The sequence below is a fragment of the Lepidochelys olivacea genome, assembly GCF_965140295.1.
Source record: "Lepidochelys olivacea isolate rLepOli2 genome assembly, chromosome: 21".
Classification (NCBI taxonomy): domain Eukaryota; kingdom Metazoa; phylum Chordata; order Testudines; family Cheloniidae; genus Lepidochelys; species Lepidochelys olivacea.
The window spans coordinates 9,720,673-9,747,745 of NC_140431.1; the positions used below are offsets into that span (position 1 = coordinate 9,720,673).

A 27,073-nucleotide genomic window follows, 5' to 3' on the forward strand; every position below is an offset into this window, starting at 1 on the left:
ATTTGCGGAGGGCAGCTTGGAATCTGACTCCCTCCGGCTTCCCCCTTTTGTGTTCGATTAGATCTTCGGGATCCTGAAAGCTCCGTTCAAGGAAAAGGGAGGGGAAGGCCCCCTGGTGCGGCTGGAGGAGCTGTCGGATCAGAAGAACGCTCCCTATCAGTACATGTTCCGCCTCTGCTACCGGGTGCTGCGGCACTCCCAGGATGACTATCGCAAGAACCAGGTGGGTCCGTGTGGCAGGGCGGCCGGGTCGTCCTGGCCAGAGCTCCTGGCCCCACGTGATACACTGTCATCTGTATTGCGGAACACCTTGAGGCCCTAATCAGGGATCATGGCACCGTTGTGCTAGGCACTGTACGTTCATATCACAAAAAGGGAGCAAGCCATCTCCGTCTGCTCTCCAGGAACGCACATGCACGTGTTGCTGATTTGGCTAGCAGGCTGTGGGCTTTAGGACTCCCGTGCACTCCAGCTGCTCTAGCAGAATCTCCCATACGGATAATTCCCTGTCTTCCCACTGGAGTTGTCAGCTACTTGGGCCATGAAGTGACAGAGTTTCCAGGCCCCTGGCCTCCTCACCACACGCCAGCTCTGCTGTCCCCAAGGCAGGCAGGAACCTTGTCCTCTCTCTCCGGAGCTTGGATCTTCCTCTTGGCCACCATTTAACACTGACGCTGATGGGGAAGCCCTGGGCGGGGATCCTTCTCTCCACAGCTGGCCAGACAGCGAGCAGGGCTTATGGGGGGAAGCCCTTGAAGGAGATAGGTGTCGGAAGCAGAGAGTGGCCCTGAGGGCAGCAGCAGGACCTGGGTGGAGGGTGGGACCCGAGCCCACACCCAACCATAATCAGCCAGTGGGGAACCTGGATATCTTCCCCAGAGGTTGGGTCTGCGGGCACTGGGTCTCTGCATTGGACAGGCACCTCAGTTGGTGTCAGAGCACAGATTCCAGATGTCGCTCACCCTACTTGTCCCTCATGCTGGGGGTGTATTTTGCGGTCACCATTGGCACCCAGTACTAGCCCTGGCCCCTGCTAACTGCTCTGCCCCTGCCCCCACCTGATCTCTGCCCCGCTCTTCCAGGAACATATCGCCAAGCAGTTCGGCATGATGCAGTCCCAGATCGGCTACGACATCCTGGCAGAGGACACCATCACCGCCCTCCTGCACAACAACCGCAAGCTGCTGGAGAAGCACATCACCAAGACCGAGGTGGAGACCTTCGTCAGCCTGGTGCGCAAGAACCGGGAGCCCAGGTGCGTGCCGTGCAACCTGGCTGCTGTCTCGCAGTCTGTGCACTGAGCGATGGACCCCGGTGCACTGGTGTTTGAAGACTGTCGTGTCCAACCAGCTGAATATTGCTGTGTTGCAGCCGTAAAGGTTGCTGGCCAGCAGAGGGACTGTGCTGGTGAAGGGGGCGGTATGTTTGGGGTTTCGAGAGCAGGGACTAGCAGTGCCCTGGAGAGGGAGTCACGCAGGGAACAGGAGGAATCCAGAGGCTGGGGTAGTGGAGAAAGTAGCAGGCCTTGCAAAGGCCTGGAGGGATCGGAGAGGCTAACGGAGCCCTGCGGGGGCAGAACTGCAGAGGCCAGGAGTATCAGAGGAGTGGAAGCACCTTCCAGGGTGTTCGTGGTGTAAGAGGGCAGATATCTCCCAGGAGGATCGCAGTGGCTGGCAGTGCCCCGCTGGGTGGCTCATGCTGTCAGGGGATGGGACATCGGATGCTGCAGATCTTGGCGCGGTAAAAGCAGAACTGCGCCATACGAGAGCAGAGTCGTGGGGCCTGGGGAGGTGGAGACTCAGACAGAGGGCAGGCGCCCTCTAACGTGGAGCATCAGCTGAAGGCTAGATTGGGCTGAGCCTGCTGCTCGAGCAGGAGGACCCTCCCAGGTGTGAATGCCAGAACAGGATTTCTCACCAGTTGGGAGCATGCGCTCTTCAAGCCTCAAAGACCTATCCTGGTGTGCCAGGCCAACAGCTCCATAAGGTCTGCAACCCCGGTCCAGGTTCATGGGAAGACAATAGCTGAGAGAGAGAGGCCAGAGCATCCACTGGGGCGCCCTTCCCCTTCAAGCCAGCCCCCCGCCCCATCTGACCGTGAGTTGTGGCTCTCTTGTGCTCGCCCCAGGTTCTTAGATTACCTCTCGGACCTGTGTGTGTCCAACCACATCGCCATCCCTGTCACCCAGGAGCTGATCTGCAAGTGCGTGCTGGACCCCAAGAACAGCGACATCCTGATTAAAACGGAGTGAGTATCCCAGGGGCCGCTTGGCCCTGAGTGCTGGGCCCTTCCCCACCCCCCCCTGTGCGGGACTGTAGCATTGTGTGTGGAGTGGGGAGAGTCATGGGAATACCCTCCCCCTCCTCACCCCGGTCAATCCATAGGGTGGTATGAGGCTTCAGGGCCATCTTACCGCATCCCATCAATCTTCAGGGCCAGCGCCTCAGTTGGTGGAAATTGGCATTGCTCCATTGATTTCAAGGGGGTAGAGAAAGGTTGGTCTAGTGATTAAGGCCCTGGCCAGGGACTCAGGAGGTTTGGGTTCAATTCCTTGGGCACATCATTGACTCGCTCTGTGCCCCAATTCCCCATCTGTCCAGTGGGATAATACCCCCTTTCTGGTGAGGAAGGATGGGCTAGGATACTCACCCAGGCTCAATTCCCTGCTCTTCCACCGACTCCCTGGGTGACCTTGGGTAAGTCACTTAATCTACCCTGTGCCTCAGTTGCCCTTCTGTAGCATGGGGAGAATAGCCCTGCCCAGCCTCACAGCAGGGTTGTGAGGGTGAACCCATTAGAGATGGTGAGGCGCTCAGATACTACTGTGATGGGGCCAACATCTAGAGGGATGGATCTGGACCATTGTTACGGGGAGCCTCCTGAAATTAGTGCCTAAGACACAGTATGAAATATCGGCTTTCTTCAGCTTGCCCACGCCACAGTTCCCAGCATCTGGGCCCAGCATCAGTCTGGGACAGGTGGATTCTCTGGGCTCAGCCTTCTGCTCCCTTGGGTCCGCTCCCTGATCAGCAGTCTAGGAGAGGATCTTCCCAGCGCAACGAGTTTTCTTTCCTTTGTGGTTATTCCTCTGCCCTGTGTGAGATGGGAGGTAGCGTAGTCAAATGGTCAGAGCCCAGGCCTGGGGAGTCTGAAATCCTGACTCCTTATGTGACTTTGGGCGAGTCCCGTTACCTCGCCGTGCCTCGGTTTCCCCATCCGTACAATGGGGAGTAAGGACCCCTGTTGAACGTGGCGGTGTGATTGTAGGCTGAGGCCAGTAAAGGAGATGTCCCAGACCCACGAATACCTGAGCATCGAGTACTCCGAGGAGGAGGTCTGGCTGACCTGGAGTGACAAGAACAACGACTCCCAAGAGAAAAGCATCCGGCAGCTGGCACAGGAGGCGCGGGCGGGCAACGCTCATGATGAGAACGTCCTGAGTTACTACAGGTAACGCCATGTGGCCTCCCCGACCCTCCTGGGTGTCCGATGGGGACAACGTGAGGATTGGACAGTAAATCCCACCCCTGGCTGAGCTGGACTTTTCGGGGGAGTTCACCAGGGACTGGAACTCCGCATCAAGGGAACCGATGCTGGGCTCTGTGAGTGCTGTCCCTGCCCTCGGCATGTCTCCACATGCTCAGCCACTCCTGGGCCAGCCCAGTTTCCCCCCCGCCCAGGCACTGGGATGAGCCAGGGAGGTGACCGTCCGGCCGATCTCCCTGTCTGGCAGTGGGGGACGTAACCCACCTGCTCCGCTAATGTGAAGGCGAGCATGCTCTGAAGGAGCCCTGCTGAGGGGGTGTGCCCATGGGACACTGGCTGGGTGCGGGTGAAGGGGAAACAGAAGAGGAGCATGTTTGTGGGGGCCCCCCCTCACTCAGCCAGCCACCATGGGGCATGTGTTGCTGCTGGAGTCAGTGGGAGTTCAGCGACGGGAGCACAGCTGCGCCTTTGTTTCCGTTCACAGAGCTTGGCTGTGCGGGCTCGGAGAGCAGCCCCCTGGCCCAGCCACCTCTCTCCAGCTTTCTTGCTCACCCCGTTAGGCCCTCACCAGCTACCCAAGGGGCACCGGCTGGGCATGAAGCGGGGTCTTGTTCCCTCGGCAGAGGGGCGGGATGATGTCTGTCACTTCCACAAATGATCTAATACAGATCCCCTCCCTCTCTCCATCCATCTCGCCTTCTCCTTTCATCTCTTCCCCCGTCTCCGTCTCTGTGTGTCTTCCTCCCTCGTTCTCATCCCCGAACAGGTATCAACTGAAGCTGTTTGCCCGCATGTGCCTGGACCGCCAGTACCTGGCGATCAAAGAGATCTCCAAGCAGCTGGGGGTGGAACTCATCTTCCTCTGCATGGCGGATGAGATGCTGCCCTTTGACCTCCGGGCCTCCTTCTGCCACCTCATGCTGCACGTGCATGTAGACCGGGACCCCCAGGAGTTGGTGATGCCCGTCAAGTTTGCGCGGCTGTGGACGGAGATCCCCACCGCCATCACCATCAAAGAGTGAGGCAAACCGGTGCTTCTCACCGTGAAGGGGGTGGCATGGGGGATTCCAGCCCATCCCGCCCTAGAGATCCCTGGCTCAGATCCAATTTGTGTCATTAATGACCAAATGGCCATAGTGAAGGCAGGCGGGAGGCACATGTGGAATGGGTCTGGCAGGTCTTAGCCAGGTCTCCTCACGGGCAAAGCCTTAAAAAAAACTGATCAGTCCTCAAGGCCAGTGACGAAATGAGCTTTGGAGACTGAGCTCTCCTCTCTCTCTCTCTCTTTCGAGGCCAGGGTCACTGGGACACTCGCCCTTGCTGCTGCCAGGCAGGGGTTTTGTGGGGAGAGGACGCTGACCTCCGGGCCTGTCCATCCGATGCAGAGAACTGCATCTGGCACGACGTGCTGCCCTTCTGGAGAGCCAGGCAGGGGCTCCTCCTCCGCGGGAGAGGCACTTGAAGGGCTAGGGCGTTGAGAGAGACTTGGCCCATCTCCTGCTGGCTCACTGCGCCTCTCCTCCCCTTTGCAGCTACGACTCCAACCTGAACGACTCCCGGGATGACAAGAAGAACAAGTTCGCCAGCACCATGGAGTTCGTGGAGGATTATCTCAACAACGTGGTGAGCGAGGCGGTGCCGTTCGCCAACGAGGAGAAGAACAAGCTCACCTTTGAGGTGAGAAGCCTGCTCTGGCCCTGCCGGGGAGGGGGCATTCATCAGTGCTTTGAAGCAATCCCGAGTGGGGGCATTTCAGCACAGCCTGGGCCTTATTCCCTCGAAGAGGCAAGGAGGCCACGTCTCACTGCTGTACAGGGGCCCTGCGAAAACTTGGCGGCCAGTTTCTGGTCACACCATGGGTGGCCATCTTGGAACTGCCAAGTCTTGGCGCAAACTGGGCCGCCATCTTGGAATGGCCAATTGCCACTGCAGACTGGGCAGCCATCGTGGGAGTCCTTACCCTGTATGGTTGTATTCCTTGTCTGCTCATGGGGTGTGGGAGAGAACTGGAGTCTTTCTGTCCTTCCTGCAGGTCGTCAGTCTCGCCCACAACCTCATCTACTTTGGCTTCTACAGCTTCAGTGAGCTGCTACGCCTGACACGCACTCTGCTGGGTATCATAGACTGTGTCCAGAACCCTCAGCTCATGATGCAGTCCATGTACAATGAGGATATGGCGGGTAAGGCTCCATGGCTGGCCTGTAAGCACCTGCTTCCCTGAACGGTCTCAATTCATTGATGACCTCAGCTGAAACTGGTGGGCCTGACTGTCTCTGGAAGTGTGGGGTGGGGCAGCTACCTGGGGCTTCTCGCCTCTGCGCTCACAGCCGGGAGCAGGGGGGAGGTCGCCCGGGGCTTCTCGCCTCCGATGGGTAGATCCGCACTGGTGCTCCCAGTGCAGGGAGCCAGGACCATGGTGGGCAACAGGGCTCCCAGTAGGCAGTGGGGAGCCCGGGCGGCAGCCAAAGCTGGGAGCCTGGGTGGCAGCCTGGCTTGGAGCAGAGACCCGCTGGGGCAGGGAGCTGGCTTTCTTGTCAATTTCATGGCTCCAACAGAGGCATGTAATTGACAAGAATAACAGCCAATGTAAGGAACACAGTGTCTACATAGACTCTGCTTCGCCCTAACTGCATCGACATAAACCCTACGCCTCTCCTGGAGATGGAGTTATGACGTTGGCGTAGTAGGGCAATTATATTGGTGGGCGCAAGGCTGTAGTGGAGACACTGACGACATGCCTTATGTCAACCTAACTCTGTAGTGTAGACTAAGCCTGAGAGACAGGGGTTAGCAAGAGCTTGGCCTCTCTCAGATTCTGGGGGAGGAGCTCGGAATTTGGCCAGCAATAGTAAGTAAGAAATGCAGGGACACGCCAGGTGAATAATCAGCCTCCCCATTTATCCTCCAATAAAATTAAAGCAGTTTCCAGTTTGGTGGAAGTTTGGGTGGGTCCTTATGCCAGCCGCAAGGTGGACTTGGAAGCCCAGTTCTAGCCCCCCTCAGTGTATTAAAGCTGGCCTCACACATTAGCCTCTTGCCAACCTTGGCTGCTTCCCTAGGGAAGAACGTGCGGAAGTCCATCCAGGGTGTTGGCCAGATGATGTCCACCATGGTCCTGAGCCGGAAACAGTCCGTCTTCAGTGTCCCAAGCCTCAGCACCGTGGTGGCCTCTGAGCCCACGGACCGGGAGAGGACCATAGAGAATGAAAACATTGTTGTGATGGAGACCAAGCTGAAGATCTTGGAGATCTTGCAGGTGGGAGCCCCCGGTGATGGAAAAGCTGGTGCATGAAGCTCAGAGGGAGGGAACAAATGAAATGAGGAAGCTGCAGATTCCCGTGGACTTCTGCTATAGACCAGTGCCGCTGGCCTCTGGTTAATGCAGGGCTGGGGTGTTCAGAAGGGAAGGTGGGGACGGGGCGGGAAGCTGCAGCAGTGTGAAGAGGGTGGTTTCCATGGTGGGGGATTCACTTCTACACTCCTTCTGCCCATGCTGCTCCCCAGTTCATCCTGAACGTGCGGCTGGACTACAGGATCTCCTACCTGCTCTCCGTCTTCAAGAAGGAGTTCATAGAAGTCTACCCCATGCAGGACAGCAGCGCGGATGGGACAGCTCCAGCCTTCGACTCCACAAGTAACTGTCTCTCCATCCCTTTTGCTCTTTACAGCAGTTCCAGTCTCCAGTGCAGCTTAGATTTAAAGGGCCCCATATGGCATGTTAAATACCAGCTGATTATTGGGAACACACTGTATGGCTCTGATAAACTTTCTTAGCAGATGGAGAGGGATACATGCTGCATTGAATGGGCTGGGTTGGACCTGGATTTGATTATTTGGTGCCAGGGCCCAGCAATGGTTTGGGAGGCTTTTGCTTGGAGGAGATGGAGGTTGAAGGAAATTAGGGACACAGACACTTTCACTCTGGTGTTTCTAAGGTGTCTCTCCCCGTGGTACCTAGTATCAGCTCAGTAATAAAGGTCTGCATCTTCCTTCCCTGGCTTCTCTTTCCTTTTGCCGATTTGCTCCCCACTCCCCTTCTGTTGTTGTGAGCTTTTCCCTTTGCCACAGTTAAGCTCAAGGTTAAAGGTGGTGACACCTTCCTCCCCGCTAAGGTGACCAGATGTCCCGATTTTATAGGGACAGTCCCAATTTTTGGGTCTTTTTCTTATATAGGCTCCTATTACTCCCCCACCCCCTGTCCCAATTTTTCACATTTGCTCTCTGGTCACCCTACTCCCCACTTCCCATATGCTCCTTCCTCACCATGAAATAGCAGCAGGACGTGTGTGTACGTAGAAGAGGCCAGTGGCTCAGCAGAGAACTACCGAGGGAGGTGCTTAAAGGCAGGGGAGGTCAAGAATCTGCGGATACGGTGGTGAATGCTCAGGTACCCCTTGATGAACAACCTTGTGACGACCTAGAGATAGCCCAGTCCATCCAGAGTTCAGCAGGGCAGGAAACCCCTTTCCCCTCCCTGGATTGGGAGTTGAGACTGTTTCCCTAGGAGTTCCCTAGAAGTTTCGTTGTCACCTTCCATTGGGGCGGGGTTGAACTCCCTGCTTATGGCCCCTTTGGTTTCTCTCCTTTCAGATGCAGCAATGAACTTGGACAGAATAGGGGAGCAGGCAGAGGCCATGTTCGGGGTCGGGTAAGTGCCTCAGTCCCTTCTTTCCAGCGGAAAGTGAATCTGTCCTTTGCTATTCCCTGTAGATAAGTCCTGCTCTCCTATGAAGAGGTGGATTGCTGGTGGCTGAAAGCCTCAGGGGGCAGAGAATGTGGGTGGCCTGGGGCTACCATAAAGGCTACCATAGGAGCCCCTTATCAGCCATCAGGAGTGGAATGGGCCAGCACAAAGCCAGAGGGAGTCCTTATTGCTGCTGAGGACTGTGGCCTGAGGAGCGGATTGTTACTCACGGCGTGGGCTTTCCCCTTGGCTTCAGGAAGTCGAGCAGCATGTTAGAGGTGGATGATGAAGGAGGGAGGATGTTTCTCCGTGTGCTGATCCACCTGACGATGCACAACTATCCCCCGCTTGTCTCCGGCTCCCTCCAGCTCCTCTTCAAACACTTCAGCCAGCGGCAGGAGGTGCTGCACACCTTTAAACAGGTAACACGGCTGGGGGCAGTCCAGGTGTCCCAGACCCTCTCGCAAGTCCTGGCCCACACCTGGGGTGCAGTTGGCTGAGGGGGTTGTAAATAGGTTACGCTAGGTGTGAGTCTAAATCCAGCCAGGCTGGCAGGGAGCAAATGCGGTGTGGAAATGAGCGGGTGAGGTCAGTCCAGCGGCTAGCTGGTGCATGTCCACAGCGTTTGGCACCAAGAAAAGGTGCATGGTGGAATGGCCAGATCTGTGCCAGCTAAGGGAGTCCCATTGGTGCAGCTCCTTCCTTAAACTGCTCTGGTAGGGTTGCTGCAGATCCTGGCCATGCCCGGCAGGAATCAAGTCTAAGTGGTCTTGAGAGCCTCATCTGTGGGAGGTGGATGCTCAGGGTTGGGTAACAACATCACACCCAGGCCTGATAATGCCATAAAAGTAGCTTTTAATCAGCTGTTTCAGCCACAGCTGCCCCTGAGTCTTCTGGACTGAAGGTGGGGGAAGCAGAGAGCTGAGTGAGGAGAAGGCGGATGGACACCCACGCTTGGCTTTTCATTGCACACCGGGTCCTCGGTGAGCAGAAGGGGCTGAGGTTCTCCTCGCATTGCAGGTCCAGCTCCTGATCTCGGCTCAGGATGTTGAGAATTACAAGGTGATAAAGGCTGAGCTCGACAAGCTGCGCATGATGGTGGAGAAATCTGAACTCTGGGTGGACAAGAAGGGCAGCCCCAAGGGGGAGGATGCAGGGGAAGGGGCCAAGAAGGAGAAGAAAGAGGTAAGAACCTGAGCAGCTCTCCAGATTGCAGGGGATGGGCTGGATACAGACACCCCTGTGCCATTGGTTCAAATCCAGCTCAGGCCAGTGACGGAAGGATATTCTCTCTCGGTTCAGCCCCCTGAATTGGGCATGCCAGAGGTGGGTGTTAGTGAGGCATTCAGTGCAGGAAGGCAGCTGCTCCTGGGGAAACGGGCAGGTATGGAACCTTGTCCGAGGCTTGCTGAAGGTCCAACTACCCTGGCTCACTCTTGTCCACGTGCTTGTTGACACCCTCAACAAATTCTAATAGACTGGTGAGGGATGATTTCCCTGTACAGAAGCTAAGTTGACTCTTCCCCAACATATTGTGTTCATCTGTGTGTCTGTTCTTTACTGTAGTTTCAATCAATTTGCCTGGTACTGAAGTTAGCCTGTAATTGCCAGGTTTGCCTCTGGAGTCTTTTATAAAAATTAGCGTGACATTACTCTTTCATTTATCGATTTGTTCCAATACCTCTTATATGGATACCTCAATCTGGGACAGTTCTTCAGGTCTGTCACCTAAAAAGAATGGCTCAGGTGTGGGAATCTCCCCCACATCCTCTTCAGTGAATTCATATGCGAAGAATTCATTTAGTTCTCCACAACAACATTCTCTTCCTTGAGTGCTTCTTTAGCACCTTGTTCGTCCAGGGGCCCCATCATTGTCTGACAGGCTTCCTGCTTCTGTTGTATTTAAAATTTTTCTTGCTGTTCGCTTTTGTGTCTTTTGCTAGTTGCTCTTCAGATGCTTTTTTTGGCCTGCCACTTGACTTGCCAGCTCCTTTATGTATTCCTCAGTAGGATTTGATTCCCACTTTTTAAAGAATATCTTTTTGCCACTAATTGCCTCTTTTACTCTGTTGTTTAGCCAGGGTGGCATTTTGGTTTTGGTCCTCTTACTGTTTTTTTTTAATTTGAGGTATACATTTAGTTTGTGCCTCTATTGTGGTGTTTTTAAATAGCTTCCATGCATCTTGCAGGCATTTCACTCTTGTGACTCTTCGTTTTCATTTCCGTTTAACTAGCTTCCTCATTTTTGTGTAGTTCTCCCTTTTTGAAGTTAAATGCTACTGCGGTGGGGTTCTTTGGTATTTTACCCCTGACAGGAATGTTAAATTTAATTACATTGTGGTCACTCTTACCAAGCAGTTCAGCGATATTCACTTCTTGCTTGAGATCCTGTGCTCCACTTGGGACTAAATCAAGAATTGCCTCTCCCCTTGTGGGTACCAGGACTAGCTGCTCCAAGAAGCCGTCATGAATGGGGTCTAGAAATTCTATCCCATGCTGAGGAGCCATGCACTCAGTCAATATGGGACACCTACCCATTATTATTGGGTTTTCTCTTTTTGTACCGAGAGATGTTCCTCTCTTTCCTTCCCTTTGTAGCACGCTGCAGATGAGGAGGTCAGTACCCCTGAAGAGAAGAGCAGCGAGAATTACAAGATAGTCAAAGGGGTAAGTAACAGCGAATAAATATTGTCTCTGGTAACATCACATAGCACCAGCCAGCTGTGCAGTGGGACTGCCTGACCTAGCCAGGTCAGTGGGGAACATTGGACTGGAGTGGTCTTCATGGTGTTACATACAGCGTCTTGCACCATGGGTAAGGGACTTGTGAGAAGTCAGGGGTGGAGCTGGCAGCTTGCGTGCAAAGACATGTGAGACTCGGGCTTACATTTAAAAGCTTAGTGCAGGGGGAGCCCTATGAAGTCATCAAACCCTGTGCAATAAAAGGCAAAGGCAGGACTTGTGCTAGGGGACAGAGGTGAGGATTTGTGAATGACACACAGGACTCTCACTCTGCACAAGGAGGGACACAAGGATTTATGAATGAGACCCAGAGTCATGTTGCTGGACTTGAGGGTTTCTCAGTTGATTGAGGCCTATGCTAATTTTTGCTATTCTGCTTGGTGAGTTGCGTGATGGAATTGACTCTCCCTTGTAGTTGGACACAAAGGGGCCTGTTCTCCCCTCTGTCTCACCCACGCAGCCCAGTGACTTTAAGTGCGTACGCCTGGGAGAAACTTGACCCAACATTTTGCAAGGCTTCCAGGACAATCCCAGCTGACATTCTGCAGCCAGGGCAGTAAATGCTGGTGCGTGACATCCTAATCTTTTCCAGCCTGAAGGGTCATGAATGCAAGGCAGGGCCTGGCTGTGCAGCCTGCCAGCTGGGGCTGCAGATGTTGGTGCAGGGGGAAAAGTGAGATCGCAGCTGCCCATACGTAATGCGACACCTTCCATTTGGCAACATGGAGGATCACAGGCCAGATTCTCAGGCTACACCGATGTAAACGCAGCATTTACTCCACGGTGCTCAGTGGAGTGGCTCTGGGTTTACACCAGGGAAACTGAGAGCAGCGTACTCCGTCAGCCAAGGCTGGCCTCCCACTTGTGGAAGCTGGGTTCAGAGGAGGTGGCCGGAGGAGAACCGTGCCTTTGATCTCCTGGGGGATGGAATGTATCTGCAACCTGTTCCCAGACAGGCTGCCCCCTGGCAGCTTGGCTAGAGAGCACCCAGGGTCCGAACCCTAGAATCCAGGGATTAGGACGGCCCTGTTCATGCCTGGCAGCCCGCCTCGTTGGGGCCAGTGTAGGGCTGCGTCCTGCCGTGTGTGTGTGTGTGTGTGTTCTAACGCTTATTCCTCTTCTCTTGTGCCCTGGGGGCGGGGTTCTCTCTCCAGATCCTGGAGCGGCTCAATAAAATGTGTGGGGTGGGTGAGCAGGTGCGCAAGAAGCAGCAGCGCCTGATGAAGAACATGGACGCCCACAAAGTGATGCTGGATCTGCTGCAGATCCCCTATGAGAAGGTGGGTGAGTGGGAAACAGGGCGGGGCGGGGCTGGGCTGGGCTGGATGGGAGTCGAAGGCAGCAGCCCCAGCGCATGTTCAAGCAGCTGGGATATCTCCGCGCGGGGGTCAGTCGTTCAGTCCATGCAGCTCTGGGTTTGCCAGTGGTTTCCTACATACCGGATGCCCGGAGGCAGCGTGTCTAGTAGCTAGAGCAGCAGACTGGCTGCTGGGACTCCTGGGTTCTCTTCTCAGCTTGGCCACTGACTCACTGCACGACCGCGGGCAAGTCACTTCATCTGCCCAGGCCTCAGTGCCCTTCTCTGTAAAATGGGGATAAAAAACTCTTACCCACTCTTACAAAGTGCATTGTGGGGAAAGGTCTGTATGCAGCAATTACTAATAGTAGGACTGGAAGGGACCTTGAGAGGTCAGGGTCTTATGGCATAACGTCAGTTCTGACAGACAGGAATGGACCGAGGAGCCATCCAGGACGGTATGCAGTCTATAGCAGCATGCCTCAGCCCGGGTCCAATGCGCCTGTCTGCACAATAGTGTCCAGGGGGTGAGATTTCTTCCTTGACCCAGCTGTGGATGCAGAAACCTTCTCGGTGCCGTCGAACCCAATTGATTTGTTCTTTGATGTGCCACAATGTGATCCTAGGAAATGCCATCTTGGGAGGGGCGTCCTTGTGCTTCTCATGGCTTAGGATGTCTTCTGGGTAGAATTCCTCAGACACCTCCTCCAAGAACTCACATTCTTCTCTGCTCCCCCTTTGCTCAGGGTGATGCAAAGATGCTGGAGATTCTGAGATACACCCACCAGTTCCTACAGAAGTTCTGCGCTGGGAACCAAGGAAACCAGGCCCTTCTGCACAAACATCTCAACTTGTTCCTCACCCCTGGGGTAAGAGAGGAGGCCTCTCCCCCCGCCTCCCCTCAGGAGAGCTCAACATGGAACCAGAGGAGTGGGCTGGGGGATAGATGGGAATTCATAGACAATAGAGATGGAAGAGACCGATTCTGGTAGGTCATCTAGGCCACCCTGGTCCCTCTACCCCGCTGGCCAGTCCTGGATAGTTCACTAACATTTCACATGATAGTGCTTGCTCTCTACAAGAGTGGCCTTGCGATAAAGGCACTAGACTGGGGCTTAGAAGACCCGGTTTCAATTATTGGCTCAGCCCCTCATTTGCTGTATGACCTCGGGCAAGTCACTTCACCGCCCCGTGCCTCAGTTTCCCCACCTGTAAAATGGGGATGGGGATGTGGCCCAGCCTCACAAAGGTGTTGTGAGGCAAAGTCACTAATATCTGGGAGGCTCAGATGCTAGCAAAGCTGACAGAAAAGCCAACAAATAAATACGGAGATTGCTAGAGGGTGGCAAAGCACCCCTTCACACACACCCCCCCCAACAGAACAGGGAAGGAGGAAAGTTCTACGCAACCCTGCAGGATGGTCAGGGGGTTGCTTGGCTAAGGGTTGTGAAGGCCCAGTGGGTGGGGGTTTAGGGGTTCAGGATAATGGTCCAGGAGCAGGGAGGGGTGTTTGGAGAGCATGGACAAAGGAGAGAGAGACCCAAAAGAAGGGAAGAGGCATACCTGCAAGAAGGAGAGCAAGTGGGGGGGGGAGCTGGGAGTGTACCTGGGTGTTTGGGGGCTCTGCGTAGCCCCTCAGCCTCACGCAGGTGCTGTTCCCCCCCCGCAGCTCCTGGAGGCCGAGACGATGCAGCACATCTTCCTGAACAACTACCAGCTGTGCTCGGAGATTAACGAGACGGTGCTTCAGCACTTCGTCCACTGCCTGGCCACGCATGGCCGCCACGTGCAGTACCTCGACTTCCTGCACAGCATCATCAAGGCGGAGGGCAAGTACGTCAAGAAGTGCCAGGACATGATCATGACGGAGGTGAGAGCCCCCTCCCCTTGGGGGGGTGTGTGTGTGGGGTGTGTGGGGGGGTGTTAAGGAGTATAGACAGACCCAGTCAAAGAAGCAGGGCTGTCTCGGGGAGCAGGGTGGGGGCTCAGGAGGGACGCCTGTGCAGATCCCAGGGCCCCAGCTGGTTGCTAGGGGGCACTGCACTTTTGGAAGCCGCATCCTTTGGAGGAGATGTAGAAAGCAGGACAAGAACCCTTCTAATTTCATCCCAGCCTGAGGAGAGATTGTTCCTACCCAGAGAAGGCGCTGTCCGCACTACATCTGAAACCTTGCTAACCCCCGTGCTCGCAGTCGTTGCTTGCACCATTCCCACCATTGCGTGGGCAGACTCATGCAGCTGAATTTTCACCTTTGACAATCAGGCCTAACATGTCTCATGTTGGGCTCCCAAAGCCAGTGGCAGTTTTTAAGAATACTGGCCTTCACACCTAGACTGTTTTTAAGCTGCTTGCCTTAGAAATATCCTGCAACGGGGAGTTCCATAGGTTGGGAATTTCTGCGCTGTGTTGGAAAATGCCCTATTTCCATTGTAAATGCACTGTCCTTTAATCCCTGAGTGGCCCCTTTGGAAGGGGGGAAGCTGGCTGTTGCCTTTCAAGGCTTTTCCATCCCCCCGCCACAGATCCATGACCTTTGCTCCTTCCCCACAGCTCACCAATGCCGGGGACGACGTGGTGGTCTTCTACAATGACAAGGCCTCGCTGGCCACCATGCTGGAGATGATGACAGCGGCCCGGGAAGGGGTGGAGGAGAACAGCCCCCTCATGTACCACATCTCCTTGGTGGACCTGCTGGCTGCCTGTGCCGAGGGCAAGAACGTCTACACGGAGATCAAATGCACATCCCTGCTGCCGCTGGAGGACATTGTGCAGGTGGTGACGCACGAGGACTGCATCACCGAGGTACTGGGGGTGGGGAGGGCACTGGCATCAACTCAGAGAGCCAGGGAGATGGGCCGGGAACTCAGAGCCGTGGGTGCACTGGAGAGAGACCAGAGGAGGGAGCGAGAAACACACCCAAGAATGGGGAGAGTGGGGGGATGAGGCAGGCTGGGGAAAGGGGTCTGACTTGTGGTTTGTCCCACCTCTTGCCTGGCGGAAAGCGGGATTTGTGCTGGGGAGTTCAGAGCTCCCGCCGCCGAGGTCGTGTGGTTATTTGGCTGCGGTGCTTCGAGCTGAACCCCTCTTGTGCCCCTCGGTCCCTCTGGGGGCAGTCGTAGTTCAAAGGGCAGGAGGGAGGCTGGGGGCTGTGTTTGCCTTGCTGCTCTCCCACGGCCTCGTGTAGGGACTGAATTCCCCTCCCTGGGCCCGTCCCCCTCTGCCCCTGCAGGTGAAGATGGCCTACGTGAACTTCGTCAACCACTGCTACGTGGACACCGAGGTGGAAATGAAGGAGATCTACACCAGCAACCACATCTGGACGCTCTTCGAGAACTTCACCCTGGACATGGCCACGGTGGGGGACGGGGCCTGGAGTGGATCTTGGGGTGGGGAATGGGGTGGAGGCTCCCACTGACAACTCTTCCCTTGGGAGGGTGGACACCAGGAGACGAAAGTTGCTGGACGCTCCACTAGCTTTCTCAGAAACCTAGAAACAGCGGTGGAGGCCGGATACCATGGTGAGGGGAGCCAGCCAAGGAGCTGGAGAAATAGCTGGAGCCCAGCGTGCTGTAGCATTGGGAGCAGGATGGGCAGGTCAGGGGCAGTGCTACGTGGCACCTGTGTTCGGCGTAACAAGGAGCTGCTCCACGCCGTGCTGTCCCGGCTGTGCCATCAGGACTGGGGGACACATCCACTCCGCAGCAGTACAGAGCCTTCTCCAGGGCACAGCTGGCCCCTGGGAGCCCAGGGGGCAGGTGCTGGCTAGGGCATGCCCCGCAGGGTGTCTGAGATGCCCTCGCAGCTCTGCTGGGTGGGTGCACGTCGGCGTTGCACTTGTACCAGTGTGTGCGCCCACCCCCCGGGCTGCAACGACCCGGTGTCTCCTTCCCTGCAGATGTGTAAGAAGCGAGAGAAGCGTCTGACGGACCCCGCCCTGGAGAAGTACGTGCTCACCGTGGTGCTGGACACCATCAATGCCTTCTTCAGCTCCCCCTTCTCGGAGAACAGCACTTCCCTGCAGGTAACTAGGGCCCTTTCCAGAGTCGAGCACAGCAATAGACTGAGGGCCCCAGCTCCCCTGACGTGGCCCAGGCCAGGAGAGGTGCCGTCTGTGACCTGGAAGCTGCAGGCGGCTCAAGAGTCGATGACCCTCAGCATCAGGATCCCACCGGTTCTGTTGCTGTTGGGGATGGAAGTCTCTGGATCATAGAGCCAAACCCGGCCCAACCTACAGTGGCCGCGTGTGGCAGGGGTCTGGCCAGACCCTCCCTCTAGCATGGCAGGAGCACTGATGTGGGGAGGGGCCCTGCCCTGCAGTGGGCTGGGAGACCTGGAAACCGGCTGAGTTTCACCTCCTGAGGGGTTTCCTTCCCTACCTGAGACACAGGCCCGGTGCACAGAGAGGAAACTTAGAAACAAGCCGAGGGAGGGCAAAGGGGGCCGGGGCTGGTGGAGTTTGTGGCACAGGCAGCAGAGCTCGGGGCGGTATTGAGGGGCAGCGCCCAGTGGGGCCGGAGGGGTCTCACAGAGGGCAGACCCCTGACTGGGTTGTGTTGATGGCTAAGGTACCACCCTCACTCAGGTTTCTGGAGGGAGTGAACTGCAACCTGGTCAAACTGGAGCAGTCCCTCAGACCCGGAGCAGAGCTTGGGGGGTGGGGAGACCCCAGTGTGAACTGAAAGAGGAGGCAGGCTGCGTGTGGGCCCTAGCAGAGGCCTGTAAGAAGCACCAGCAGCAGCGATGGGTCTGATAAGAGCTCACACCATGGCCCCAGGTAAGGACCTGCCTCCTGTCTCTTGCAGACCCACCAGACCATTGTCGTGCAGCTCCTCCAGTCCACCATGAGGCTCCTGGAGTGCTCCTGGCTACAGCAGCAGCACAAGACCTCGGTGGAGGCCTGTATCCGTACCCTGGCCATGGTTGGTGAGGCGCTAAGGGGACCGTGTCTCAGGAGACTCCTGGTATTTCTGGCAGCTGATGGGGCCTGAAATAAAGCTGGAACTTGTGCCGGTTTCCCTTAAGTCTTTGACCCTCATCCCGTCAGCTGCTGTCTGACTCTTGAGGAGGGCTATAAATGCGATGGGTCACAGAGGGGAGAGGCTGGTTTAGTGGTGAATGCTCTGGGCTGGGAATTGAACCCCCAAAACTTTCCGATGTGATTTTTGGACATGTTATTTATTCTCTCTGTGCCTAAGAGTTCCTCCTCTGGAAAAGGAGGGCAATGCTATTTCTCTTCCTTCTCGGGGGGTGGGGGATAAATGTATTCGTGTTTGGGACACACCAGTGCTGGGGGTCAGATGGAGGCAGGGTGTGGGCTGAGCACTGAACTGATCTGTTTGGGGTGCACAGGGAAGCAACAGCCCAGGTTGCTTTGCTCCTGGTTAGGGAAATGACCAACCTCATAGCACCGGGCGTGCCAGGCACTTGGCCTGCGGAGCCGCCCAAGCCAGCGCGGGTCTGGATCCGCCGCAGAGCTGGCGCTGTGGGGTGGCGTACCGCCCTCCGTGCTCCGTCTGAGCCTGCTCTGCTTTCAGCCAAGAGCCGCTCCATCGCCCTGCCCATGGACCTCAATGCCCACGTCAGCTCCCTGCTGAACAGCAGCTCCACCAGCGCCTTGCAGAGGAGCGCTTCCAGCTACAAGACAGCCACACGGACCTTCCCCCGTGGCTTGGCCACGCCCAACCAGTGGGACTACAAAAACATCATTGAGAAGCTGCAGGTGCGGGCTGGGGGGAGCCCTTTCCGGGGGGTGGTCCTGGCTCCAGGTGAAATCGGGGGTATTGAGGACTCCCGATGGATTAGAACAGCAGCAGTGCCTCCTGCCCACACCCCTGAGCTGCAGGGACCTCCCTCTGCTTCAGCCGGCCCAGCCCATTTGATTCTGGTCCTGTCGGCTGAGCCTGCCACCAGCTCCCTTCACGCCACGACCGGCCACGCCTGCACCCAGGCATGGTGCAGTCCCTGTCCTCTCCTGGCTGCCCCTCGCTTCCAGAGGGCCAGAGAGGATGCAGACCCTGTGGCTTTCCCCCCTGTGCGCCTCCTTGCAGAGGAGCCTGCATGCAGCAGCCTCTGAAGCGGGGAGGCAGTCAGTTGACCTGCTCCAGCAGACTTAGGGCCTGATCCATCCAGGAGTTCCCCCGAGCCAGTGCAGCTCTGTCCCATTCCCAGCACAGGCCGGTGCCTCGTGGGCCCAGTCTGGCCTTGCGGGTGCACGCGAGGCCTGGGCCCAACCCTGATGGCGTCGTCGTTTGCAGGACATCATCAACTCCCTGGAGGAACGGTTCAAACCCCTGGTGGAAGCCGAAGTGTCTGTCCTGGTGGACGTTCTGCACCGCCCAGAGCTGCTCTTCATGGAGGGGACCGATGCCTACCAGCGCTGCGAGAGCGGGGGCTTCCTCTCCAAGTAAGGGGGTGGGGGAGGGGTTAGCCTCACAGCCGCCTCTGATCCCAGCGTCCAGCTGGAAGGGGTCGGTCCCTCCTCTGCTCTCCCCTGCGGGTGGCGGTGGGATGTGTGTGAACCCACAGGAGGAAGGAGGTGGAGTCCTTTCCGAAGAGGATGGGAGGGCTCAGGGTGCAGAAGGAACTGATGGGTTCTTGCTGTGTTTGGCCAGGCTGGTCCAGCACACTAAGGACCTGATGGAGAGCGAGGAGAAGTTGTGCATCCGGGTCCTGAGGACGCTGCAGCAGATGCTCATGAAGAGGAACAAATATGGGGACAGGGTGAGTACCTGAGGCACACGGTCAGGAGACCCACAGTAACCCCCCAGCCTGGTGCCTCTTTTCTCCCTCTGACCTTTCCGTACAATTCTCAGGCTTGCTTCCCCTCTCCCTTGCCTCGGGGTCAATCGGGAGTGACTCCATATTACAGTCGGTGAAGTCACATCTCTGGGTTTTGCAGACACTCGGCTTTCACCCACGCCCTGGCCTTTTACGTGGCACATGCAGAACCTTATGCAGCTGGTGGGGGGTTGGGAGATTTGTCCCTACCCGGGGAGCTTTATCTCACTGCCCCAAAGGCAGGGGATTGGTCTGTGAGCTGTCCGGCATCCGCCACTTGAGCGCAGACCCATGGTGTTTATTTCTCACGTCAGGGCAACACGCTGAGGAAAATGCTTGTGAGTAACTACCTGCAGAACAAGAAGTCGAGCTCCAAAGGGGAGATCGTCGACACGACTGGGGGTGGTGAGCAACTTGGTGTCCTTTGTCTCCCCTCCACGCTGGCTTCCTTCCCTGTCTCTTCTGAGGCTCACCCACACGCCTTGGGCTTCGGGCTTCTGCATTTCAAGCCCTTAGCATAGGGGACCACATCTTCAGCTAGTGTGAATCAGCCTCGCTTCCCTGAGGTCAGCCCTTACCAGAAGTAGGGTTTTGCCTGCAATTCCATACACAGGGAAATAGACGCGGGTTCTGTGGAACTGGAGTTTTCAGTCTCATCATTCCATTGATCCGTTCTAGGGAGTCGTAGGACCCCGTGGCCATAGTACGAAAGGGCTTTGCAAATGTTAATGACTTATAACTCTCCCCTGTGAGCAGATGGGGAAACTGAGGCATGGAGTGACTGAGGGCCTTTTCCAGGGTCACACAGGAAATCTGGCAGCTCAGTGCCTCGACCCAAAGTCCACCCTCTGTTCCTTAGCTTGGCTGTAGAATTCACTACTGCGCCTCCCCAGTGTTGCCCCTCGCTCCAGTTCTTACCTCCCATGTTCTTCCATGCGTAGGCCAAGACCAGGACTGGTCAGTTATTGCTGCCATCCAGTGCCGGCTGGACAGAGAAGGGGCCACCAAGCTGGTGTCGGACCTTATCATGAACACCAAAAACGAGAAGATTTTCCAGGAGAGCATCCTCTTAGCCATCCGGCTGCTGGATGGCGGCAACACGGAGATACAGGTCTGGGGGTAGTGCAGCATTTCCAGCGTGTGCACCAGCCCTGGGGAGAGCAGACGTGGATGACTTAGGAGAGAGGGTTCAGTTTGTGTGAATGCAAACCTTTGTCTGAAACTCTCACTGGAGCGAATACTGCATTTGAGAGTTTGAAAAAAGTGTCTTTAGGATATTCGCCCATCCCTGCGCTTAGTGGTTCCGGCCAAGGCAGATGTAATAAAATCCCACCAGACCGACTGCTCACGCTGTGTTCCTCGGCCCACCAGAAATCGCTGGCGATTAACGTTTCCAGCCTAAAGATCCTGAGAACCTAAAGGTGCAAGTTTCCTATGACTCTAGTGTAGTCAGCGCCCTCTGCCGGGTAGTTCTAAAATAACAGGGTGCTGCAGCTCTGAGTCTAGTGGTGGGTTATATTCCTTTGCTCTTTCGAACCCTTTGTTCAGGAAACGTGGATGCAAACTAGACCACCCACGATGAGTCTAGGGTCCAAGATGCTGACTGGCTACAGCTTGTGTTTTTCAGGTTCTACCTTTGGATTTCCTTGATAGTTAAAGCTCAGCGTGTAGTAGAGGGTGGGATGAGAGAGGGAAGAAAGGGGAGGTGAATTATCCATTCCCTGTACACCAAAAGGACTGTTATTTCCTGGGACTTGATTAGGGGGGTTGCATGTGCATGGCCCTGCCCTTGAGATTTGACTTGGTCAGCGACCCTGATTCACATCTGAGTGATGAGAAAAGAAAGTAGTGTAGTTCTGGGTTTACGCAACCAGATCACTGGTCTGTTCAGTCCGGTATCCTGCTTCCTTCAATGCCCAGTACTTTGATGTTGTAGAAGATAATGAAAACTCTTTTATAGCATGCAAAGCTACAGGCAGGGGCAGGACTTTCTTCCTGACCCCTGTGCTTGACCAGCTTGTGCCCTGAAGCATGAGAAGTGGTCACCCTAACCATAGCTGTATAACTGTAGATACAAGGTCGTGAAACTATCCAGCTCTTTTAAAACTCCAGGCACCGTATCAGACTTAGTGGGAGAGACAAATCCCAGAGGCAGCTGGGGAAACTTCGGATCGTAATGTGGACATTTTTACTTCTTGTCTTGCTTCCTCCACCCTTCCCTCTCTGCCCAGAAATCGTTTTATAACCTGATGACGAGCGACAAGAAGTGTGAGAAGTTCTTTAAAGTGTTGCATGAACGCATGAAGAAGGCGCAGCAGGAGACCAAGTCCATAGTGTCGGTGAACATGACTGACATTGGGAACAAGCCCCAGGAGGACAAAGACACCCCTGACCCTGTCACTAAGGGTAAATGGGAAGGGAGGGTACAGTTGTCAGCTCTGTGGGGCAGGGACCATATCTACCTGTGTGATCCTAATCCTGGCTCCAAGTATCCTACCCATAGGAACGCTAACCCTAGGGCAGGGTTACACTGCCTAGCAGTAGGGTCCTGATCTAGCCAGAGGCAGGTTCTCTAGATAGCCAGCTTAAAGATGCATACAAGCTGGCACCATCCAAGTAGCCATCAGGGGATGTGTTTGTCCCCCTTGAGTACATTCTCTCTGGGTAGGCAACCAGAGTTCCTGGGTATGACAGTAATAGAGATTGGATTTCCCTTTAGGACGAGGAACCTTCATGCTGTCCCACGCCCCATCTCGGCACCCCATGGCCATTGGGTTTCGAAAGGGCCACGACACTGAGGAGCGAAGCCAGAACAATGAGATGGGAATGTCGATCTTGATCATGGAGCCTATTCTTCGGTTCCTGCAGTTGCTCTGTGAAAACCACAACCGGGACCTCCAGGTTTGTAAGCAGGGATGATGGGGGGACGTTTGTCTCACTGGGTAGAGCAGTGGGACTCAGGAGACCTGGGTGCTATTCCTGGCTTTGCAACTGGCCTGCTGGGTGACTTTGGACAAGCCTCTTCCCCTTCCAGTGCTTCAGTTTCCCCATGATTCTCACCTGCTTTGTAAATGCTTTGCGATCTACAGAAGAAAAGCGCTAGATAAGCTTTGTGTGTTATTATTGTCATAAGTCCTGGTCACGGTCTGTATATATAGTTAAATGGCATGGGCTAGACATGTTCAGGGCCCTCTTTAAAGCTCTGATCACTCCCACTGCCAAACATTAGTGTAGGGGGCACAGTACCAAATTCTGCCCTGACCTGCACCCCGTTGGCTTCCCTGGGGAAGAGAGGACCAGGAAGGGCGCGAAGGGGGGCTGCAGAGACTGGGGCTGCTGAGTTGCAGGCCCTCTTGGAGGTTTTAGCCTGGTGGTTTGTTCTGCAGAACTTCCTCCGGTGCCAGAACAATAAGACCAACTACAACCTGGTGTGTGAGACTCTGCAGTTCCTGGACATCATGTGTGGCAGCACCACGGGGGGGCTGGGCCTGCTGGGCCTCTACATCAACGAATGCAACGTGGCCCTTATCACCCAAACCCTGGAGACCTTGACGGAGTATTGCCAGGGACCATGCCATGAGAACCAGGTAATCCAAACACCCAGCACCACGGAGAGACAGCATGGTTGGCTATGAGGGCAAGGAGTGAGGGGCTGGCTAGATCCTCTGCTAGAGACCTTTGCATATTGCTCTAGAGCTCGCTTGTTCCCAGGATGCCTGGGATTTTGTACCAATGGCCTGGTGTTCCCCAGGCAGCTCTCGGGACGCTGCTGAGGGAGCCCTGCTCCATCCTTTCCAGAAGGCTGGGGACAAATAGGGCCATGGTTCTGCTGAGGCTGATTCAGCCTCCCTGATTTTGGGGTGTCAGCAGGTACAGAATTGGGACTGTTCAGAGAAGAGCAATGAACGCTGGGGGGATGGACGTGTGGGCGGAGGTTACAATCACTAACGCGTGCTGCTGGGCTAACTTGGTTGCTGTCCATGATATCCCAGGAGGGAAGGAATTGTTCAGAGTCACAACTAGAAGCAATGCAATGGAATTAGGAAAGCACCATTTAGGCTGACTCTCAAGAGAAACCTCCTGGCAGTAGCCACCCCAGGGGGAAGGCATTGGAGCCCGGTTGCTTGAGTCGTTTCAGACTAGGCAGGGCAGAGCAGTGAAGAATGGGCTGCAGGGGACAATCCTGCGTCTCTCCCACCTGTAACTTTGGGCTTAGACGAAGGAGCGATGTGATTGGCCGATGGGGATTCGTAGCCGGGTAGTCATGTGACTCGTTCCCGCACAGGTGGGAACTCTGTACCCACAAACGATGCTTGGAAATGGGTCGATGTCGCTCTCACGGTGGTTAGTGTTTCATTTGCTCTTAAGGAACATGTGTTAGAGGCTTTCACCCTTGGACCTGCCCCGGGCATGTAATAACTTCCTGTCCTTGATCATTCCTTCTGTCTGCATTAGGGGACCAGATGTCCCGATTTCATAGGGACAATCCCGATATTCGGGGCTTTCTCTGATACAGATGCCTGTTACGCCCCCCACCCTGTCCCGATTTTTCACCCTGGCTATCTGCATCTAAGAAAAAGATCCCATCGCCATCATCAAGGCAAGAGGGAGTGAACATGGCTTGTGCCAAACAAGGCTGTAACGATGGCTGGCCAGTATGGACAAGGTCAAATAACATGGTTGAAACCTGCTGTAGGCTTTATGTCTGGATAGTTTTTAGCCATGTATACCTCAGTTTTGCTGTGTTTATAACCTAGTTAGGCCACTGTGCTAGGAGCACGTTGGTCAAACGCAGCTGATCTGGTCATGTAGATGGGGCCTAGGGCCTCTGGCGTTTCATCCCCTAAGCCTGAGCCCCTGTGAGTGTGTGGGGAGCCTGAGACATCAGAGGGGAAAGCTGAGGTCAAGAGAGCAGAAAAGAATCGGTGGGACAAACCCCGTGTGTGTCACTCCCCAGAGCTGCATTGTGACGCACGAATCTAATGGCATTGACATCATCACGGCCCTGATCCTGAATGAGATCAGCCCCCTCTGCAAGTACAGAATGGACCTTGTCCTCCAGCTGAAGGTCAGTGGGGCAGCTTGGAAGGGGGTGTGAGGATGGGATGTCTCGTGCGCGTGCGGGGGCAGCAGGTGCTGAGGAGGGTTTATGTAGTGGAAGGTCTCCGGCCAGTGTCTCACAGGGGGTCAGACTAGATGACCACAGTGGTTCCTTTTGGCCTTGGAATCCGAGTCTAGCGTGTCTGTCAGACTCTGTAGTGTGTCTATGGACCTTTAACGTGTGTAGCACTGGACATCCGGGATGGGTGGTGTGGTGGCAGCGGTGTTTGTGTGGTCCCTGAAAAGCGTGGGGTACTGAGCGTGGGTGAGGAAGTCCCTCTCCAGCATGTGTGAGCAGGTGGGCTCTGTGGCAGAGCGTGGCTTGGTGGGCTCCCTAACGTGCCTCTCTAGAGTGGGTGGGTGTGTGGCTTGGTCTCTAGCGCAGGGGAGCTATGGATGGGTGGCCATGTTTCTGCATGGCGTGGCATGTTTACGGGCCTCAGGCAGAGGTAGAGGGTGCCTGTGACACCCTGGCTTACCTAAGTGGGTGTCTCTTCACCAGGACAATGCCTCCAAACTCCTGCTGGCCCTGATGGAGAGCAGACATGACAGCGAGAATGCTGAGCGGATCCTCATCAGCCTTCGGCCTCAGGAACTGGTAAGGGTGGGCAAGCAGGGAGGGATGCTCTTGGCCTGGGCATAACTGCCTTTGGGAGACATGCAGGACTTTGCATGTTAGAGAAATGGGGGAAGGGAAGGGACAGAGGTCTGAATCATTGGGACAGACCTAAAATTCCAGGGAGCCTTTGAGCCAAGGTGGCTCTCCCTCCCCATCCTTCTCACCCTTGCTCTTGACTTCCTCGGGTCAGGGCTGAGAGGTTGTGCCATGTGGTTGTGTGTGGAATCGAGGTACAGCTGGTCTCACTGCAGTACTGTCTAACAAAGGTAGTTTATCTGGCCTCTATTACCATACTGCCTGAGCACCTCACAATCTTTAGTGTATTTATCCTCCCAGCCCCCCGCCGGTGAGGTAGGGCACTGTTGTTATCTCCATTGTACAGGTTGGGAAACTGAGGCACGGCACGATTAAGTGACTTGCCCAAGGTCACACAGGGAGTCTGTGGCAGAGCAGGGAACTGAACCCAGGTCTCCCAAGTCTCTATCACTAATCCCTCCTTCCTCAGTGGATAGTTGTCTGCATCACACCTCCACTCCCACAACTGACGCTAGTTACACGCACACACCTCTTTGGTGGTAGTCCATGGAGCCTTCCTTGGTTACGGGGAAAAACAAATGGGACAGGGAAGAGAAACAAAATATTATCGCTTCAAACGTCCCCAGGGCAGTGCAAAACTTTAGCCACGTTTCTGGCTGGCGAAGTGCACAACTGACTTGCTCCCATGGTTGCCTTTACAGGTTGATGTAATTAAAAAAGCCTATCTCCAGGAGGAAGAGTGCGAGAACTCTGAGATTTCCCCCCGGGAAGTCGGGCACAACATCTATATCTTGGCCTTACAGGTACCATCTCTTCGGCTGTTTTTCTACCATAGGTGCCCGTCTGCAGAAGCCTCTCCTTTCTAAGACTGGCTTCCCCCAGCTCCTCCATCCCGTGGTATGGTGGCCTTTGTTCATTGGTTAGCATGGGATAGTCTTTCCAGGTTCCCCCCCTATTTATTTAAATACTTTCTCAAGTCAAACCTAAGAAGACCCAGCTCTGCTGGGATACCCGTGAAGTTCCAGTCTGGATCCATAAGTAGAAGACTTGCTTGTGGCCTCGGAAAAGAAAGTGGGCTCTTTGAGTCCTGACCCACACCTTTGCTTGGTCCCTGACACCTTGGAGGGTTCCTTTCATTCAGAGCTAGATCAGTCTGTGCTGGCCCATCACAGGTTAACGTCACTGCTCATATAAGCTTGCCCCGCACCATGGACTTCAATCAAGTTTCACCCACTTGTGCCAATGGTAAATTTGGGCCCCATGATCCACTATTCTGCTTATGTCCCAACAAGTCCTGTTGCCCTAGGCATATGAGCAGTGCTGTCCTCTGACAGAGCAATGGTTCCTCTCTAGCAGTGACCGAGCCTCGGTGTGTTAGCAGAAGGCAGAACCTCCTCCACACCAACTGGGCAATCGTACATTACCAAAGGGCTGAAATCCTTCCTGACCCAGTATGGTGGCCAGCTTATTCCCTGACGAATGGGGATTGACATCCCTTGTTTTATGCTAGCTAGTGTCACTGCAGATGCTGTTCTTTCTTCATATATCTAAGGGCTAAATCCTGATCCAAGAGAAGTCAACAGCAAAACTTTCATTGGCTCTAGTTGGATCAGGACTTGGCACGTGTATGCCTCATCCTTCCATGGCTTTTACACATCTAGCAAAGGATCGTCACATGTTCACAGTACATTCTGCCCTGTCACGTCTGTCTCATGCTCCTATTCCTTCCTCACTGTCCCTCTCTCTCTTTGCAGCTGTCTCGGCACAACAAGCAGCTGCAGCATCTCCTGAAACCAGTGAAGCGAATCCAGGAGGAGGAGGTGGAGGGCATCTCCTCTATGGTATGAGAAATCCATGGAGTGAATGCAGGATCTCCGCAGTGGCAGTGGGTTGCTAAGAAACTTCCCCAGGCCTGGTTAAGCAGAGGTTTCTTAGCTGCTCTGCTTTCCATCATTTAAGCCTTGATCTTTTTAGAGATTCCTGTGGAGATACAAAATTCATGCCTCCCGGGGGGTTTGCGTGGGGTTTGAGCCACAACTACATGTTCTGCAATTATCACCCAGCTCGTTGGGGTAATATGAAAGGAGAGCTCTGTAGAGCTCACGGGTGGCTGGTTCTGTTCTTCAGGGTATATGTTCCCGTGTTGCCATGGAGAAGGTCTGCTCCTATTAGTGCTGATGGGGGTTAAGCTTCCCTGGTGGTGTCAGTTCCCACCTTGCCCCTCCTCCTAGAGGTAGGAGGGTTGATCCTTTCGCTGTCATTTTCCTGCTTTGTGTGGCCTGGTCTCCTCTCCCAAATGCTACTCCGCTGTAATGCGATTTCCCTCGGGCGT

At 55.1% G+C, this 27,073-nt stretch overlaps 1 protein-coding gene across 1 annotated transcript in view; it reads left to right on the plus strand.

Moving 5' to 3' along the window:
• ITPR3 (inositol 1,4,5-trisphosphate receptor type 3) overlaps positions 1-27,073 on the plus strand; it is an 81,393-nt gene that overhangs the window by 42,349 nt on the left and 11,971 nt on the right. The window contains exons 15-46 of the mRNA XM_084611265.1: positions 62-223; positions 1,083-1,255; positions 2,128-2,247; positions 3,268-3,450; positions 4,253-4,504; positions 5,019-5,163; positions 5,519-5,666; positions 6,546-6,742; positions 6,991-7,120; positions 8,077-8,134; positions 8,427-8,592; positions 9,191-9,355; positions 10,769-10,837; positions 12,067-12,192; positions 12,956-13,078; positions 13,879-14,079; positions 14,760-15,011; positions 15,439-15,564; positions 16,105-16,230; positions 17,012-17,132; positions 17,744-17,928; positions 18,464-18,612; positions 18,821-18,929; positions 19,301-19,391; positions 19,928-20,097; positions 21,218-21,392; positions 21,706-21,887; positions 22,373-22,573; positions 23,944-24,054; positions 24,589-24,684; positions 25,443-25,544; positions 26,496-26,582. Of these exons, the coding sequence (XP_084467391.1) occupies positions 62-223; positions 1,083-1,255; positions 2,128-2,247; positions 3,268-3,450; positions 4,253-4,504; positions 5,019-5,163; positions 5,519-5,666; positions 6,546-6,742; positions 6,991-7,120; positions 8,077-8,134; positions 8,427-8,592; positions 9,191-9,355; positions 10,769-10,837; positions 12,067-12,192; positions 12,956-13,078; positions 13,879-14,079; positions 14,760-15,011; positions 15,439-15,564; positions 16,105-16,230; positions 17,012-17,132; positions 17,744-17,928; positions 18,464-18,612; positions 18,821-18,929; positions 19,301-19,391; positions 19,928-20,097; positions 21,218-21,392; positions 21,706-21,887; positions 22,373-22,573; positions 23,944-24,054; positions 24,589-24,684; positions 25,443-25,544; positions 26,496-26,582 (4,701 nt within the window). The remainder of the gene's footprint in view (positions 1-61; positions 224-1,082; positions 1,256-2,127; positions 2,248-3,267; positions 3,451-4,252; positions 4,505-5,018; positions 5,164-5,518; positions 5,667-6,545; positions 6,743-6,990; positions 7,121-8,076; positions 8,135-8,426; positions 8,593-9,190; positions 9,356-10,768; positions 10,838-12,066; positions 12,193-12,955; positions 13,079-13,878; positions 14,080-14,759; positions 15,012-15,438; positions 15,565-16,104; positions 16,231-17,011; positions 17,133-17,743; positions 17,929-18,463; positions 18,613-18,820; positions 18,930-19,300; positions 19,392-19,927; positions 20,098-21,217; positions 21,393-21,705; positions 21,888-22,372; positions 22,574-23,943; positions 24,055-24,588; positions 24,685-25,442; positions 25,545-26,495; positions 26,583-27,073) is intronic.